Source organism: Pristiophorus japonicus, chromosome 31, assembly GCF_044704955.1.
Source record: "Pristiophorus japonicus isolate sPriJap1 chromosome 31, sPriJap1.hap1, whole genome shotgun sequence".
In the NCBI taxonomy this organism is placed as follows: Eukaryota; Metazoa; Chordata; class Chondrichthyes; family Pristiophoridae; genus Pristiophorus; species Pristiophorus japonicus.
In genome coordinates, this window is record NC_092007.1 from 6,009,490 (window position 1) to 6,027,800 (window position 18,311).

An 18,311-nucleotide genomic window follows, 5' to 3' on the forward strand; every position below is an offset into this window, starting at 1 on the left:
GTGAAGGAGAGAGAGAAGGGGACAGGGGGTGAAGGAGAGAGAGAAGGGAATAGGGGATGAAGGAGAGAGAGAGAAGGGAATAGAGGGTGAAGGAGAGAAGGGTAAACACAGTGAAGGAGAGAGAAAAGGGAATAGGGGTAGAAAGAGAGAGAGAGAAGGGAACAGTGAAGGAGAGAGAGAAGGGGACAGGGGGTGAAGGGGAGAGAGAAGGGTAGAGGGGGTGAAGAAGAGATAGATTGCTACAAGACCCACATGAAAGGAGACAGGGAGTGGGAACCTGAGAAACAAAGAGACTGGAAGGAAGAATGGAGTGTGTTTGGGAAAGAGAGAAAGGAGAAATAGGATCTGAGAGAGAGGGAGAGAGTGAGGGAGAGAGAGAGGAAGAGAGTGAGAGAGAGGGGGAGATGAGAGAGGGAGGGAGATGAGAGAGGGAGGGAGATGAGGGAGGGAGGGAGGGAAAGAGGGAGAGGAGAGAGGGAAAGGAGAGAGGGTGGAAGGGAGAGAACAGAAGGAAGGGAGGGAGGGGAGAGAGAGAGGAGGAGGGGAAAGAGAGGAGGAGGGGAGAGAGAGAGGAGGGAGGGGAGAGAGAGAGGAGGGAGGGGAGGGGAGGGGAGGGGAGGGGAGGGGAGGGGAGGGGAGGGGAGGGGAGGGGAGGGGAGTGGAGGGAGGGGAGAGAGAGGGAGGGAGGGGAGGGAGAGAGAGGGAGGGAGGGGAGGGAGAGAGAGGGAGGGAGGGGAGAGAGAGGGAGGGAGGGGAGAGAGAGGGAGGGAGGGGAGGGAGGGAGGGGAGGGAGGGAGAGGGAGGGAGGGGAGGGAAGGAGAGGGAGGGAAGGAGAGGGAGGGAAGGAGAGGGAAGGAGAGGGAGGAAGGAAGCAGAGGGAGGGAGGAAGGGAGGGGAGTGAGGGAGGGAGAGGAGGAAAGGAGAGGATGGAGAGGAGGAAAGGAGAGGATGGAGGAGAGGAGGGAGGAGGGAGGAGGGAGGAGGGAGGAGGGAGGAGGGAGGAGGCGAGGAAGGAGGAGGGAGGGGAGAGGAGAGAGGGAGAAGGAGAAAGAGAGAGGGAGAGGGAGAGAGCGAAAGGGAGAAAGGGAGAAAGGGAGAGGGAGAAACATAGAAACATAGAAAATAGGTGCAGGAGCAGGCCATTCAGCCCTTCTAGCCTGCACCACCATTCAATGAGTTCATGGCTGAACATGAAACTTCAGTACCCCCTTCCTGCTTTCTCGCCATAACCCTTGATCCCCCGAGTAGAAACAGAGAGGGAGAGGGAGAGAGAGAGAAAGGGAGAGGGAGAGGGAGAAAGAGAGAAGGAGAGGGAGAGGGAGAGAGAAAGGCAGAAAGGGAGAGGGAGAGAGAGAAAGAGAGAAGGAGAGGGAGAAAGAGAGAGAGGGAGAGAGAGAAAGGGAGAGGGAGAGAGAGAAAGGGAGAGGGAGAGAGGGAGAGGGTGAAAGAGAGACAGAGAGGGTGAAAGAGAGACAGAGAGGGGGAAAGAGAGGGAGAGAGGGAGAAAGGAGAGAGGGAGAAAGAGGAGCGATGGAGGGGGAGGGATAGTGGGGAGGGAGGGATAGAGGGGAGGGAGGGATGGATGGAGAGGGAGGGAGCTCCCGGCCAGTCCGCGAAGTTTGGGGAGGTTGTCGAGTGCGGGCGAACGTGAATCAAATAAATCTCCTCGCAACCAGCAAAGGGGGGTTTTCCGAGAGGGAGAGGAGATCTTTGCCGGGAGAAGCCGCACGCCCCTTGAAACTCACACTGAAACTCACACATGCAGAGAAACCAACAAATACATATCGGCAGCAGTGAGGTTCACAGCACACACTGTGGCCACCTGCTGTGTGCTATGTTTGCAAAGTTTAAACAGGCATTGTGCTCATCTTAAGTGCAAATACAATTGCTGCAGAACCAATCTCCTTATCATCTGACTTAGTCGCCTTACAATCGGTCGCCTCACTGAGAGAAGGAAAGATCTTTTACCTGGAAAGGCGGTGGCTAACATTAGCAATCCTGCGAGCCAATTCATTCTGTCCAAGCTGGGTGTGTGAGTGTGTGTGAGTGCACAGAGACTTCGCAGTCTCAAGCAGTGAAGGTTTTTCACCACAAGCCTCTCTCGACTCCAAAGTCAATCAGTCGTGACGTTATTGGAGTCCCAGCCCACTGGGATTTGAGAGTGGGAGGGAGGGAGAGAGGGACTTGAAACACAAATTGGTCTCTGATACCAGCCTCTCTCTCTGCATCTGTTAAAATGCAGATAACAGCTGCAGCTCAGCCCCCTCCAGCCATGTTCAAGACTGCAGGCAATGTGCCACTGAACACCATCCGGATTGCTCGGGGTGATGTCGACCTCTGTTCTCTTTGCAAGCTGCCTTTATTTTTTAAAATGCTGACCTGTTTAACCTCCTTGCTCTCCCCCGGCCCCGCCCTTCTCGTGTCTGCCATTCCCTGTCAGGGGCACCGGTTGGGAAGGGTCTCCAAGACGACCACTGGCCCCAACTACCAGCAACAACACCAGCTCGTATTTATCTCGCGCCGTTAACTTGGCGAAAAGTCCCAAGGCGCTTTCGCAGGAGCGCTACGAGATTTAAACAATTTGACCCCGAGCCGCATAAGGAGAAATTGGGGCAGGTGACCAAAAGCTGGGTCAAAGAGGTGGGTTTTAAGGAGCGTCTTAAAGGAGGAGAGAGAGAGGTGGAGAGGTTTAGGGAGGGAGTTCGAGAGCTTGGGGCCCAGGCAGCTGAAGGCACGGTCACCGATGTTGGAGCGATTATAATCAGGGATGCTCAGGAGGGCAGGATTAGAGGAGTGCAGATACCTCGGGAGGCGGGGGGATTGTGGGGCTGGAGGAGGTTACAGAGATAGGGAGAGGTGAGGGCCATGGAGGGATTTGTAAACAAGGATGAGGATTTTGAAATCGAGGCGTTGCTTAACTAGAAGCCAATGTAGGTCAGTGAGCACAGGGGGTGATGGGTGAGCGGGACTCGGTGCGAGTTAGGACACGGGGCAGTAAGCACAGGGGGTGAAGGGTGAGCGGGACTCGGTGCGAGTTAGGACACGGGGCAGTAAGCACAGGGGGTGATGGGTGAGCGGGACTCGGTGCGAGTTAGGACACGGGGCAGTGAGTACAGCGGGTGATGGGTGAGTGGGACTCGGTGCGAGTTAGGACACGGGGCAGTAAGCACAGGGGGTGATGGGTGAGCGGGACTCGGTGCGAGTTAGGACACGGGGCAGTAAGCACAGGGGGTGATGGGTGAGTGGGACTCAGTGCGAGTTAGGACACGGGGCAGTGAGTACAGCGGGTGATGGGTGAGTGGGACTCGGTGCGAGTTAGGACACGGGGCAGTGAGCACAGGGGGTGATGGGTGAGCGGGTCTCGGTGCAAGTTAGGACACGGGGCAGTGAGCACAGGGGGTGATGGGTGAGTGGGACTTGGTGTGAGTTAGGACACGGGGCAGTGAGCACAGTGGGTGATGGGTGAGTGGGACTCGGAGCGAGTTAGGACACGGGGCAGTGAGCACAGTGGGTGATGGGTGAGTGGGACTCGGTGCGAGTTAGGACACGGGGCAGTGAGCACAGGGGGTGATAGGTGAGCGGGACTCGGTGCGAGTTAGGACACGGGGACAGCCGAGTTTTGGATCACCTCCAGTTTAACGTAGGGTAGAATGTAGGAGGCCGGCCAGGAGTGCGTTGGAATAGTCAAGTCTGGAGGTAACGGAGGCAGGGATGAGGGTTTCAGCAGCGGATGAGCTGAGACTGGGGGAGGAGATGGGCCATGTTAGGGAGGTGGAAATAGGCAGTTTCAGTTATACCGTGGGTTTGCGGCAGGGAGCCCATTTCAGGGTCAAATATGATACCGAGGTTGCGAACAGTAATGTTTTTATATATTATACATTAATATATTATACATTTATTTAGTGCCTTTAACGTAGCAAAACAGAATTTGACACTTTTACGGGGAGAAATTAGGGTGCGTCCCAAATTGGGGCGCTAACTTTCAAAAGTTTAAAAGTCTCAATGGTTACAAACTTTTTTAAAAAAATGGCATTTGCGTTCCAGGAAGGGAGCGCAGCATTAAATCAGGCGTCCCCCATCTGTCCAGAAGGGCAATGGGCAGAGAGCTGGGCTGATTGACCCCGGGCAGGAAAAACCTGCCAGAGAGAAGGTGACATTTCTATTTCTGCTTCCCTCGGTCACCTCACCCTGAAGCATCGTTTGTGCCCAGCAATGGTGCAGGCCCATGTCCCAGGGAAATACTGGGGTCACTGTGCACAGCCATGACATCGCGATCTCCAGGCGAAGAAGATCAGGGCGCAACACCATACCTCCGCCGCAAAACTCACGCCCAATATGGCGTGAGTCAATCTCATCGCCGCGCTTGTTGGCAACCCGGTTAGTGCCCTGTTAACGCCGCCCCCGCTCCCGAGGCGATAAGGGGAGGCGCAGATGAGACCAATTTCTCGGCTGTCGAGATGTTAGGACATGTGACCAAAAGCTTGAGTGTGTGTGTGTGAGTGCAAATGTGTGCGTGTGCTCACGTGAGAGGATGTATCCATGTGTGGTGAGGATAGGCAGTACTGAGGGAGCGCCGTACTGTCGGAGGGGCAGGACGGAGGGAGCGCCGTACTGCGCTGTTGCAGGGGCAGTACTGAGGGAACGCCGCACTGTCGGAGGGGCAGTACTGAGGGAGCGCCGCACTGTCGGAGGGGCAGCACTGAAGGAGTGCCGCACTGTTGGAGGGACAGTACTGAGGGAGCGCTGCACTGTCGGAGGGGCAGTACTGAGGGAGCGTCGTACTGCGCTGTCGGAGGGGCAGTACTGAGGGAGCGCTGTACTGCGCTGTCGGAGGGGCAGTACGGAGGGAGTGCCATACTGCGCTGTTGCAGGGGCAGTACTGAGGGAACGCCGCACTGTCGGAGGGGCAGTACTGAGGGAGCGCCGCACTGTCGGAGGGGCAGTACTGAGGGAGCACCGCACTGTTGGAGGGACAGTACAGAGAGAGCGGCGCACTGTCGGAGGGGCAGTACTGAGGGAACGCCGCACTGTCGGAGGGGCAGTACTGAGGGAGCACCGCACTATCGGAGGGGCAGTACTGAGGGAGCGCCGCACTGTCGGAGGGGCAGTACTGAGGGAGTGCCGCACTGTCGGAGGGGCATTACTGAGGGAACGCCGCACTGTCGGAGGGGCAGTACTGAGGGAGCGCCTCACTGTCGGAGGGGCAGTATTGAGGGAGTGCCGCAGTATTGGAGATGCCGTCTTTCAGGATGAGACATTAAACCGAGGCCGCTCTGTCACGTAGATGTGAAAGATCCCATGGCAAGAATAGCAGAGTGTCTGTCAGTGGCCTGAGTACCTTGATTATAAATGCGTGTTGGTGTTGTTTAGGAAAGAAAACCTATTCGAAACATACAGCTGGTCAATTTCTCAATGTGTTCCTCTGCTGAACTCTAAGCTATAGCACCTCCAGTGGTGGGGGGTGTAACTGCAGCGTGACAGTTTACATAGGAAATTAACATTCTAATTGTGGACAAAGGAATGTGTGAGAGCAAATGTTATGTGCACCTGTAATAGTTCATCTATAAAATGTATAGATTACAAAAACAAGCACTTTAGAAGTAAAAATGTTTCTCCACATGTGGTTTGAGTTTGATAAAGTTTAACCTTGCTGGTTCTACCCAGGTTGGCAAACACTTTGTTCAGTAAAATGCTTTGGTGTCTGCATCAGTTTACTTGGAAACACTTCAAGCAACCGCTTCCCCTCCTTTGAATTTATGCTGTGGTTTCTGATGTAATCCCTTATTCTCTTTGCCTTTTGTTCCACGCTATCTTGCAACCTCAGGTGTTTGTACAGAGTCTGCCTCATCAGTTGTATTTAGAGCGGGGGTCAGATTGTTGGGACGGTGAGGATGGGGGAGTGAGAGGGGGAAGGGAGGTGAAGGGGAAGGGAGATGTAGGGGGAAGGGAGGCGGAGGGGGAGGGAGAGGGAAGGGAGGGGGAAGGGAGGGGGAAGTGAAGGGAGGGGGTGGGAGGAGGAAGTGAAGGGAGGGGGAGGGAGGGGGAATGGAGGTGGAGGGGGTTGGAGGGGGAAGGGAGGGGGAAGTGAAGGGAGGGGAGGGAGGGGGAATGGAGGCGGAGGGAGAGGGAGGCGGAGGGGGAAGGGAAGGAAGAGGGAAGGGAGGGGGAATGGAGGGGGAAGGGAGGGGGAATGGAGGCGGAGGGAGAGGGAGGTGGAGGGGGAGGGAGGGGGAAGGGAAGGAAGGGGGAAGGGAGGGGGAAGTGAACGGAGGGGGAGGGAGGCGGAGGGAGGGGGAGGGAGGCGGAGGGGGTGGGAGGGGGAAGGGAGGGGGAAGTGAAGGGAGGGGGAGGGAGGGGGCGGGGGAAGGGGGGAGGGGGAGGGAGGGGGAAGGGAGGGGGAAATGAAGGGAGGGGGAGGGAGGGGGAACAGAGGCGGAGGAAGAGGGAGGGAGGCGGAGGGGGAGGGGAAGGGAGGGGGAGGGGGAAGGGGGGCGGAGGGGGTGGGAGGGAAAACAGAGGCGGAGGGAGAGGGAGGGGGAGGGAGGGGGAGGGAGGGGGAAGGGAAGGGAGGGGGAGGGGGAAGGGAGGGGGAAGTGAAGGGAGGGGGAACGGAGGCGGAGGGAGAGGGAGGGGGAGGGAGGGGGAAGGGAAGAGAGGGGGAAGTGAAGGGAGGGGGAACGGAGGCGGAGGGAGAGGGAGGGGGAGGGAGGGGGAAGGGAAGAGAGGGGGAAGTGAAGGGAGGGGGAACGGAGGCGGAGGGAGAGGGAGGGGGAGGGAGGCAGAGGGGGAGCGAGGGGGAAGGGAAGGGAGGGGGAGGGGGAAGGGGGGTGGAGGTGGAGGCACGGGGAAGGGAGGTGGAAGTGAAGGGACGGGGGAGGGAGGCGGAGGGGGTGGGAGGGGGAAGTCAGATGTACAACAAATATATTCTGGAAATTCAAAGTTATTTTTATGGACTATTTGGAGTCCAGACAGTAAAACACCTTTATACTGCGGACCAGGTGCTGCCTACTGTCTGTCTATGTATCTCTCTGTTTGTTTGTCCATATATTTATCTGCCTGTCTATTTATCTATCTATCTATTTATCTATCTATCTATCTATCTATCTATCTATCTATCTATCTATCTATCTATCTATCTATCTATCTATCTATCTATCTCTCTCTCTCTGTCTGTCTATCTGTCTGTCTTTCTGTCTATATATCTATCTATCTATCTCTCTCTCTCTCGCTCTCTGTCTGTCTATCTATCTATCCATCTGTCTATCTATCTATCTATCTCTCTCTCTCTCTCGCTCTCTGTCTGTCTATCTATCTATCTGTCTATCGATCTAACTATCTCTCTCTCTCTCTCGCTCTCTGTCTGTCTATCGTTCTCTCTCTCTCTCTCTCGCTCTCTGTCTGTCTATCTATCTATCGATGCCTCTCTCCCTCTGTCTGCACAGAGCCAGGTGTTGGACGGTGGGCTCCCTTGGAGGTTGCTCCTGTCAGTAAGAAAGGCGCGATGACGATGCCTGGTTGGTGTAAGTGCCCCTGTGCCCCTCTCTGACTGACCGTGGGTACCAGTGGGTGATGTGTGAGTGCCCCTCTCTGACTGACCGTGGGTACCAGTGGGTGATGTGTGAGTGCCCCTCTCTGACTGACCGTGGCTACCAGTGGGTGATGTGTGAGTGCCCCTCTCTGACTGACCACAGGTACCAGTGGCTGATGTGTGAGTGCCCCTCTCTGACTGACCGTGGGTACCAGTGGGTGATGTGTGAGTGCCCCTCTCTGACTGACCGTGGGTACCAGTGGGTGATGTGTGAGTGCCCCTCTCTGACTGACCGTGGGTACCAGTGGGCGATGTGTGAGTGCCCCTCTCTGACTGACCACAGGTACCAGTGGGTGATGTGTGAGTGCCCCTCTCTGAGTGACCACAGGTACCAGTGGGTGATGTGTGAGTGCCCCTCTCTGACTGACCACAGGTACCAGTGGGTGATGTGTGAGTGCCCCTCTCTGACTGACCACAGGTACCAGTGGCTGATGTGTGAGTGCCCCTCTCTGACTGACCGTGGGTACCAGTGGGTGATGTGTGAGTGCCCCTCTCTGACTGACCGTGGGTACCAGTGGGTGATGTGTGAGTGCCCCTCTCTGACTGACCGTGGGTACCAGTGGGTGATGTGTGAGTGCCCCTCTCTGACTGACCGTGGGTACCAGTGGGTGATGTGTGAGTGCCCCTCTCTGACTGACCGTGGGTACCAGTGGGTGATGTGTGAGTGCCCCTCTCTGACTGACCACAGGTACCAGTGGGTGATGTGTGAGTGCCCCTCTCTGACTGACCACAGGTACCAGTGGGTGATGTGTGAGTGCCCCTCTCTGACTGACCACAGGTACCAGTGGGTGATGTGTGAGTGCCCCTCTCTGACTGACCACAGGTACCAGTGGGTGATGTGTGAGTGCCCTCTCTGAGTGACCGTGGGTACCAGTGGGTGATGAGTGAGTGTCCCTCTCTGACTGACCGTGGGCACCAGTGGGTGATGTGTGAGTGCCCCTCTCTGACTGACCGTGGGTACCAGTGGGTGATGTGTGAGTGCCCCTCTCTGTGTGACCACAGGTACCAGTGGGTGATGTGTGAGTGCCCCTCTCTGACTGACCACAGGTACCAGTGGGTGATGTGTGTGTGCCCCTCTCTGACTGACTGTGGCTACCAGTGGGTGATGTGTGAGTGCCCCTCTCTGACTGACCACAGGTAGCCGTGGGCGATGTGTGAGTGCCCCTCTCTGACTGACCACAGGTACCAGTGGGTGATGTGTGAGTGCCCCTCTCTGACTGACCGTGGGTACCAGTGGGTGATGTGTGAGTGCCCCTCTCTGACTGACCACAGGTACCAGTGGGTGATGTGTGAGTGCCCCTCTCTGAGTGACCACAGGTACCAGTGGGTGATGTGTGAGTGCCCCTCTCTGACTGACCACAGGTACCACTGGGTGATGTGTGAGTGCCCCTCTCTGACTGACCACAGGTACCAGTGGGTGATGTGTAAGTGCCCCTCTCTGACTGACCACAGGTACCAGTGGGCGATGTGTGAGTGCCCCTCTCTGACTGAGCACAGGTACCAGTGGCTGATGTGTGAGTGCCCCTCTCTGACTGACCGTGGGTACCAGTGGGTGATGTGTGAGTGCCCCTCTCTGACTGACCACAGGTACCAGTGGGTGATGTGTGAGTGCCCCTCTCTGACTGACCACAGGTACCAGTGGGCGATGTGTGAGTGCCCCTCTCTGACTGACCACAGGTACCAGTGGGTGATGTGTGAGTGCCCCTCTCTGACTGACCGTGGCTACCAGTGGGTGATGTGTGAGTGCCCCTCTCTGACTGACCACAGGTACCAGTGGGTGATGTGTGAGTGCCCCTCTCTGACTGACCGTGGGTACCAGTGGGCGATGTGTGAGTGCCCCTCTCTGACTGACCACAGGTACCAGTGGGCGATGTGTGAGTGCCCCTCTCTAACTGACCGTGGGTACCAGTGGGTGATGTGTTAGTGCCCCTCTCTGAGTGACCACAGGTACCAGTGCGTGATGTGTGAGTGCCCCTCTCTGACTGACCGTGGGTACCACTGGGTGATGTGTGAGTGCCCCTCTCTGACTGACCGTGGGTACCAGTGGGTGATGTATGAGTTCCCCTCTCTGACTGACCACAGGTACCAGTGGGTGATGTGTGAGTGCCCCTCTCTGAGTGACCACAGGCACCAGTGAGTGATGTGTGAGTGCCCCTCTCTGACTGACCACAGGTACCAGTGGGCGATGTTTGAGTGCCGTTCTCTGACTTACCACAGGTACCAGTGGGTGATGTGTGAGTGCCCCTCTCTGACTGACCACAGGTACCAGTGGGTGATGTGTGAGTGCCCCTCTCTGACTGACCACAGGTACCAGTGGGCGATGTGTGAGTGCCCCTCTCTGACTGACCGTGGGTACCAGTGGATGATATGTGAGTGCCCCTCTCTGACTGACCACAGGTACCAGTGGGTGATGTGTGAGTGCCCCTCTCTGACTGACCATGGGTACCAGTGGGCGATGTGTGAGTGCCCCTCTCTGACTGACCACAGGTACCAGTGGGTGATGTGTGAGTGCCTCTCTCTGACTGACCACAGGTACCAGTGGGTGATGTGTGAGTGCCCCTCTCTGACTGACCGTGGGTACCAGTGGCTGATGTGTGAGTACCCCTCTCTGACTGGCCACAGGTACCAGTGGGTGATGTGAGAGTGCCCCTCTCTGACTGACCACAGGTACCAGTGGGCGATGTGTGAGTGCCCCTCTCTGACTGGCCACAGGCACCAGTGGGTGATGTGTGAGTGCCCCTCTCTGACTGACCGTGGGTACCAGTGGGTGATGTGTGAGTGCCCCTCTCTGACTGACCACAGGTACCAGTGGGTGATGTGTGAGTGCCCCTCTCTGACTGACCACAGGTACCAGTGGGTGATGTGTGAGTGCCCCTCTCTGACTGACCGTGGGTACCAGTGGGTGATGTGTGAGTGCCCCTCTCTGACTGACCGCGGGTACCAGTGGGTGATGTGTGAGTGCCCCTCTCTGACTGACCACAGGTACCAGTGGGTGATGTGTGAGTGCTCCTCTCTGAGTGACCACAGGTACCAGTGGGTGATGTGTGAGTGCCCCTCTCTGAGTGACCACAGGTACCAGTGGGTGATGTGTGAGTGCCCCTCTCTGACTGACCACAGGTACCAGTGGGTGATGTGTGAGTGCCCCTCTCTGACTGACCACAGGTACCAGTGGGTGATGTGTGAGTGCCCCTCTCTGACTGACCACAGGTACCAGTGGGTGATGTGTGAGTGCCCCTCTTTGACTGACCACAGGTACCAGTGGGTGATGTGTGAGTGCACCTCTCTGACTAACCATGGGTACCAGTGGGTGATGTGTGAGTGCCCCTCTCTGACTGACCGTGGTTACCAGTGGGTGATGTGTGAGTGTCCCTCTCTGACTGACCGTGGGTACCAGTGGGTGATGTGTGAGTGCCCCTCTCTGACTGACCGTGGCTACCAGTGGGTGATGTGTGAGTGCCCCTCTCTGACTGACCGTGGGTACCAGTGGGTGATGTGTGAGTGTCCCTCTCTGAGTGACCACAGGTACCAGTGGGTGATGTGTGAGTGCCCCTCTCTGACTGACCGTGGCTACCAGTGGGTGATGTGTGAGTGCCCCTCTCTGACTGACCGTGGTTACCAGTGGGTGATGTGTGAGTGTCCCTCTCTGACTGACCGTGGGTACCAGTGGGTGATGTGTGAGTGCCCCTCTCTGACTGACCGTGGGTACCAGTGGGTGATGTGTGAGTGCCCCTCTCTGACTGACCACCGGTACCAGTGGGTGATGTGTGAGTGCCCCTCTCTGACTGACCACAGGTACCAGTGGGTGATGTGTGAGTGCCCCTCTCTGACTGACCGTGGGTACCAGTGGGTGATGTGTGAGTGCCCCTCTCTGACTGACCGTGGTTACCAGTGGGTGATGTGTGAGTGTCCCTCTCTGACTGACCGTGGGTACCAGTGGGTGATGTGTGAGTGCCCCTCTCTGACTGACCGTGGCTACCAGTGGGTGATGTGTGAGTGCCCCTCTCTGACTGACCACAGGTACCAGTGGGCGATGTGTGAGTGCCCCTCTCTGACTGACCACAGGTACCAGTGGGTGATGTGTGAGTGCCCCTCTCTGACTGACCGTGGGTACCAGTGGGTGATGTGTGAGTGCCCCTCTCTGACTGACCACAGGTACCAGTGGGTGATGTGTGAGTGCCCCTCTCTGAGTGACCACAGGTACCAGTGGGTGATGTGTGAGTGCCCCTCTCTGACTGACCACAGGTACCACTGGGTGATGTGTGAGTGCCCCTCTCTGACTGACCACAGGTACCAGTGGGTGATGTGTAAGTGCCCCTCTCTGACTGACCACAGGTACCAGTGGGCGATGTGTGAGTGCCCCTCTCTGACTGAGCACAGGTACCAGTGGCTGATGTGTGAGTGCCCCTCTCTGACTGACCGTGGGTACCAGTGGGTGATGTGTGAGTGCCCCTCTCTGACTGACCACAGGTACCAGTGGGTGATGTGTGAGTGCCCCTCTCTGTGTGACCACAGGTACCAGTGGGCGATGTGTGAGTGCCCCTCTCTGACTGACCACAGGTACCAGTGGGTGATGTGTGAGTGCCCCTCTCTGACTGACCACAGGTACCAGTGGGTGATGTGTGAGTGCCCCTCTCTGACTGACCGTGGGTACCAGTGGGCGATGTGTGAGTGCCCCTCTCTGACTGACCACAGGTACCAGTGGGCGATGTGTGAGTGCCCCTCTCTAACTGACCGTGGGTACCAGTGGGTGATGTGTTAGTGCCCCTCTCTGAGTGACCACAGGTACCAGTGGGTGATGTGTGAGTGCCCCTCGTGACTGACCGTGGGTACCACTGGGTGATGTGTGAGTGCCCCTCTCTGACTGACCGTGGGTACCAGTGGGTGATGTATGAGTTCCCCTCTCTGACTGACCACAGGTACCAGTGGGTGATGTGTGAGTGCCCCTCTCTGAGTGACCACAGGCACCAGTGAGTGATGTGTGAGTGCCCCTCTCTGACTGACCACAGGTACCAGTGGGCGATGTTTGAGTGCCGTTCTCTGACTTACCACAGGTACCAGTGGGTGATGTGTGAGTGCCCCTCTCTGACTGACCACAGGTACCAGTGGGTGATGTGTGAGTGCCCCTCTCTGACTGACCACAGGTACCAGTGGGCGATGTGTGAGTGCCCCTCTCTGACTGACCGTGGGTACCAGTGGATGATATGTGAGTGCCCCTCTCTGACTGACCACAGGTACCAGTGGGTGATGTGTGAGTGCCCCTCTCTGACTGACCATGGGTACCAGTGGGCGATGTGTGAGTGCCCCTCTCTGACTGACCACAGGTACCAGTGGGTGATGTGTGAGTGCCTCTCTCTGACTGACCACAGGTACCAGTGGGTGATGTGTGAGTGCCCCTCTCTGACTGACCGTGGGTACCAGTGGCTGATGTGTGAGTACCCCTCTCTGACTGGCCACAGGTACCAGTGGGTGATGTGTGAGTGCCCCTCTCTGACTGACCACAGGTACCAGTGGGCAATGTGTGAGTGCCCCTCTCTGACTGGCCACAGGCACCAGTGGGTGATGTGTGAGTGCCCCTCTCTGACTGACCGTGGGTACCAGTGGGTGATGTGTGAGTGCCCCTCTCTGACTGACCACAGGTACCAGTGGGTGATGTGTGAGTGCCCCTCTCTGACTGACCACAGGTACCAGTGGGTGATGTGTGAGTGCCCCTCTCTGACTGACCGTGGGTACCAGTGGGTGATGTGTGAGTGCCCCTCTCTGACTGACCGCGGGTACCAGTGGGTGATGTGTGAGTGCCCCTCTCTGACTGACCACAGGTACCAGTGGGTGATGTGTGAGTGCTCCTCTCTGAGTGACCACAGGTACCAGTGGGTGATGTGTGAGTGCCCCTCTCTGAGTGACCACAGGTACCAGTGGGTGATGTGTGAGTGCCCCTCTCTGACTGACCACAGGTACCAGTGGGTGATGTGTGAGTGCCCCTCTCTGACTGACCGTGGGTACCAGTGGGTGATGTGTGAGTGCCCCTCTCTGACTGACCACAGGTACCAGTGGGTGATGTGTGAGTGCCCCTCTCTGACTGACCATGGGTACCAGTGGGTGATGTGTGAGTGCCCCTCTCTGACTGACCGTGGTTACCAGTGGGTGATGTGTGAGTGTCCCTCTCTGACTGACCGTGGGTACCAGTGGGTGATGTGTGAGTGCCCCTCTCTGACTGACCGTGGCTACCAGTGGGTGATGTGTGAGTGCCCCTCTCTGACTGACCGTGGGTACCAGTGGGTGATGTGTGAGTGTCCCTCTCTGAGTGACCACAGGTACCAGTGGGTGATGTGTGAGTGCCCCTCTCTGACTGACCGTGGCTACCAGTGGGTGATGTGTGAGTGCCCCTCTCTGACTGACCGTGGTTACCAGTGGGTGATGTGTGAGTGTCCCTCTCTGACTGACCGTGGGTACCAGTGGGTGATGTGTGAGTGCCCCTCTCTGACTGACCGTGGGTACCAGTGGGTGATGTGTGAGTGCCCCTCTCTGACTGACCACTGGTACCAGTGGGTGATGTGTGAGTGCCCCTCTCTGACTGACCGTGGCTACCAGTGGGTGATGTGTGAGTGCCCCTCTCTGACTGACCACAGGTACCAGTGGGTGATGTGTGAGTGCCCCTCTCTGACTGGCCACAGGTACCAGTGGGTGATGTGTGAGTGCCCCTCTCTGACTGACCGTGGGTACCATTGGGTGATGTGTGAGTGCCCCTCTCTGACTGACCGTGGTTACCAGTGGGTGATGTGTGAGTGTCCCTCTCTGACTGACCGTGGGTACCAGTGGGTGATGTGTGAGTGCCCCTCTCTGACTGACCGTGGCTACCAGTGGGTGATGTGTGAGTGCCCCTCTCTGACTGACCACAGGTACCAGTGGGTGATGTGTGAGTGCCCCTCTCTGACTGGCCACAGGCACCAGTGGGTGATGTGTGAGTGCCCCTCTCTGACTGACCACAGGTACCAGTGGATGATGTGTGAGTGCCCCTCTCTGACTGACCGTGGGTACCAGTGGGTGATGTGTGAGTGCCCCTCTCTGAGTGACCACAGGTACCAGTGGGTGATGTGTGAGTGCCCCTCTCTGACTGACTGTGGGTACCAGTGGGTGATGTGTGAGTGCCCCTCTCTGACTGACCATTGGTACCAGTGGGCGATGTGTGAGTGCCCCTCTCTGACTGACCACAGGCACCAGTGGGTGATGTGTGAGTGCCCCTCTCTGACTGACCACAGGTACCAGTGGGTGATGTGTGAGTGCCCCTCTCTGACAGACCACAGGCACCAGTGGGTGATGTGTGAGTGCCCCTCTCTGACTGACCACAGGTACCAGTGAGTGATGAGTGAGTGCCCCTCTCTGACTGACCACAGGTACCAGTGGGCGATGTGTGAGTGCCCCTCTCTGAGTGACTACAGGTACCAGTGGGCGATGTGTGAGTGCCCCTCTCTGACTGACCACAGGTACCAGTGAGTGATGAGTGAGTGCCCCTCTCTGACTGACCGTGGGTACCAGTGGGTGATGTGTGAGTGCACCTTTCTGAGTGACCACAGGTACCAGTGGGCGATGTGTGAGTGCCCCTCTCTGACTGACTGTGGGTACCAGTGGGTGATGTGTGAGTGCCCCTCTCTGACTGACCACAGGTACCAGTAGGTGATGTGTGAGTGCCCCTCTCTGTGTGACCACAGGTACGATTGAGTGATGTGTGAGTGCCCCTCTCTGACTGACCACAGGTACCAGTGGGTGATGTGTGAGTGCCCCTCTCTGACTGACCACAGGTACCAGTGGGTGTGGGTGCTGTGCCCCTCTCTGAGTGACCACAGGTACCAGTGGGTGATGTGTGAGTGCCCCTCTCTGACTGACCACAGGCACCAGTGGGTGTGGGTGCTGTGCCCCTCTCTGAGTGACCACAGGTACCAGTGGGTGATGTGTGAGTGCCCCTCTCTGAGTGACCACAGGTACCAGTGGGTGATGTGTGAGTGCCCCTCTCTGACTGACCACAGGTACCAGTGGGTGATGTGTGAGTGCCCCTCTCTGAGTGACCACAGGTACCAGTGGGTGATGTGTGAGTGCCCCTCTCTGACTGACCACAGGTACCAGTGGGTGTGGGTGCTGTGCCCCTCTCTGAGTGACCACAGGTACCAGTGGGTGATGTGTGAGTGCCCCTCTCTGAGTGACCACAGGTACCAGTGGGTGTGGGTGCTGTGCCCCTCTCTGACTGACCACAGATAGCAGTGGGTGTGGGTGCTGTGCCCCTCTCTGACTGACCACAGGTACCAGTGGGTGATGTGTGAGTGCCCCTCTCTGACTGACCACAGGTACCAGTGGGTGATGTGTGAGTGCCCCTCTCTGACTGACCACAGGTACCAGTGGGTGATGTGTGAGTGCCCCTCTCTGAGTGACCGTGGGTACCAGTGGGTGTGGGTGCTGTGCCCCTCTCTGACTGACCACAGGTACCAGTGGGTGATGTGTGAGTGCCCCTCTCTGACTGACCACAGGTACCAGTGGGCGATGTGTGAGTGCCCCTCTCTGACTGACCACAGGTACCAGTGGGTGATGTGTGAGTGCCCCTCTCTGACTGACCGTGGGTACCAGTGGGTGATGTGTGAGTGCCCCTCTCTGACTGACCACAGGTACCAGTGGGTGTGGGTGCTGTGCCCCTCTCTGACTGACCACAGGTACCAGTGGGTGATGAGTGAGTGCACCTCTCTGACTGACCACAGGTACCAGTGGGTGATGTGTGAGTGCCCCTCTCTGAGTGACCACAGGTACCAGTGGGTGTGGGTGCTCTGCCCCTGGCTGGCTGCCACGCGCAGGACACCAGTCAGTGGCCAGGCCCCACCCCACAGACAGTGTCCACGGCCCTCCCAGCGGAGGGGACAGGCACACGTGGGAGCAGAGAGTGCTCACAGCTGCTCCCGCCCCTTTCAGAGACCCTTTGCTTCTTCAAATCCTCGCCCGGGGCTGGGCCTGGGACCACGATCAGTGCTGCCTCACCATTAACACAGCTTAAATACTCTGCAGACATCAAAAACAGCCAGCACAGGTTGAATGGGATGAATTTGAAGCTCCCTCTGGTGACACAATCTGTCAGGCCATGGTGGCAGGTTTAACTGGTTGGCACAGATCAGAAGAGAGTCCGTATGATCAGCAGAGATAGCCATGCTGCAGCTAGAGTACTGCGTGTTTAAAAGACGGAAAAAGTAGAGCAGCAGTTCTGTGATTCTCAGGTGAACCCGACAATTAAGCTTCTAACTTTAGTGCCGAGAAAAATAAAACATGGAATTTCCTTCAATGGATGTTTGAATAGTCATGGAATGTATTGTGTATTGTGTGGCGAGGGATCGGGGCGGAGGAGCGGCGAGGGATCGGGGCGGAGGAGCGGTGAGAGATCGGGGCGGAGGAGCGGTGAGAGATCGGGGCGGAGGAGTATCGAGAGATCGGGGCGGAGGAGCGGCGAGAGATCGGGGCGGAGGAGAGGCGGAGGAGAGGCGAGAGATCGGGGCGGAGGAGCGGTGAGAGATCGGGACGGAGGAGCGGCGAGAGATCGGGGCGGAGGAGTATCGAGAGATCGGGGCGGAGGAGCGGCGAGAGATCGGGGCGGAGGAGCGGCGAGAGATCGGGGCGGAGGAGCGGCGAGAGATCGGGGCGGAGGAGCGGCGAGAGATCGGGGCGGAGGAGCGGCGAGAGATCGGGGCGGAGGAGCGGCGAGAGATCGGGGCGGAGGAGCGGCGAGAGATCGGGGCGGAGGAGTATCGAGAGATCGGGGGCGGAGGAGCGGCGAGAGATCGGGGGCGGAGGAGCGGCGAGAGATCGGGGGCGAGGAGCGGCGAGAGATCGGGGGCGGAGGAGCGGCGAGAGATCGGGGCGGAGGAGCGGCGAGAGATCGGGGCGGAGGAGCGGCGAGAGATCGGGGCGGAGGAGCGGCGAGAGATCGGGGGCGGAGGAGCGGCGAGAGATCGGGGCGGAGGAGCGGCGAGGGATCGGGGGCGGAGGAGCGGCGAGAGATCGGGGCGGAGGAGCGGCGAGAGATCGGGGCGGAGGAGCGGCGAGAGATCGGGGCGGAGGAGCGGCGAGAGATCGGGGGCGGAGAGAGATTGGGGCGGAGGAGGGGCGAGGGATCGGGGCGGAGGAGGGGCGAGGGATCGGGGCGGAGGAGCGGCGAGAGATCGGGGCGGAGGAGCGGCGAGAGATCGGGGCGGAGGAGCGGCAAGAGATCGGGGGCGGAGGAGCGGCGAGAGATCGGGGCGGAGGAGCGGTGAGAGATCGGGGCGGAGGTGAGGCGAGAGATCGGGGGCGGAGGAGGGGCGAGAGATCGGGGCGGAGGAGCGGCGAGAGATCGGGGCGGAGGAGCGGAGAGAGATCGGGGGCGGTGGAGCGGCGAGAGATCGGGGCGGAGGAGCGGCGAGAGATCGGGGCGGAGGAGCGGCGAGAGATCGGGGCGGAGGAGCGGCGAGGGATCGGGGGCGGAGGAGCGGCGAGAGATCGGGGCGGAGGAGCGGCGAGGGGTCGGGGGCGGAGGAGCGGCGAGAGATCGGGGCGGAGGAGTATCGAGAGATCGGGGCGGAGGAGCGGCGAGAGATCGGGGGCGGAGAAGCGGCGAGAGATCGGGGCGGAGGAGCGGCGAGAGATCGGGGGCGGAGGAGCGGCGAGAGATCGGGGCGGAGGAACGGCGAGAGATCGGGGGCGGAGGAGCGGCGAGAGA

General features: G+C 58.5%; 1 protein-coding gene across 3 annotated transcripts in view; it reads right to left on the reverse strand.

The window, feature by feature from the left end:
* The window catches only part of LOC139240374 (basal cell adhesion molecule-like), a 166,195-nt gene that overhangs the window by 120,024 nt on the left and 27,860 nt on the right, over positions 1–18,311 (reverse strand). The window contains exon 1 of one of the 3 annotated variants that reach the window (XM_070868846.1): positions 1,969–2,120. The exons of the other annotated variants lie outside the window; for them this stretch is intronic. Coding sequence (XP_070724947.1) covers positions 1,969–2,014 — 46 coding nt within the window. The 5' untranslated portion in view covers positions 2,015–2,120. Of the gene's footprint in view, positions 1–1,968; positions 2,121–18,311 lie in introns of those variants that run through there. 3 annotated transcript variants of the gene reach the window in all.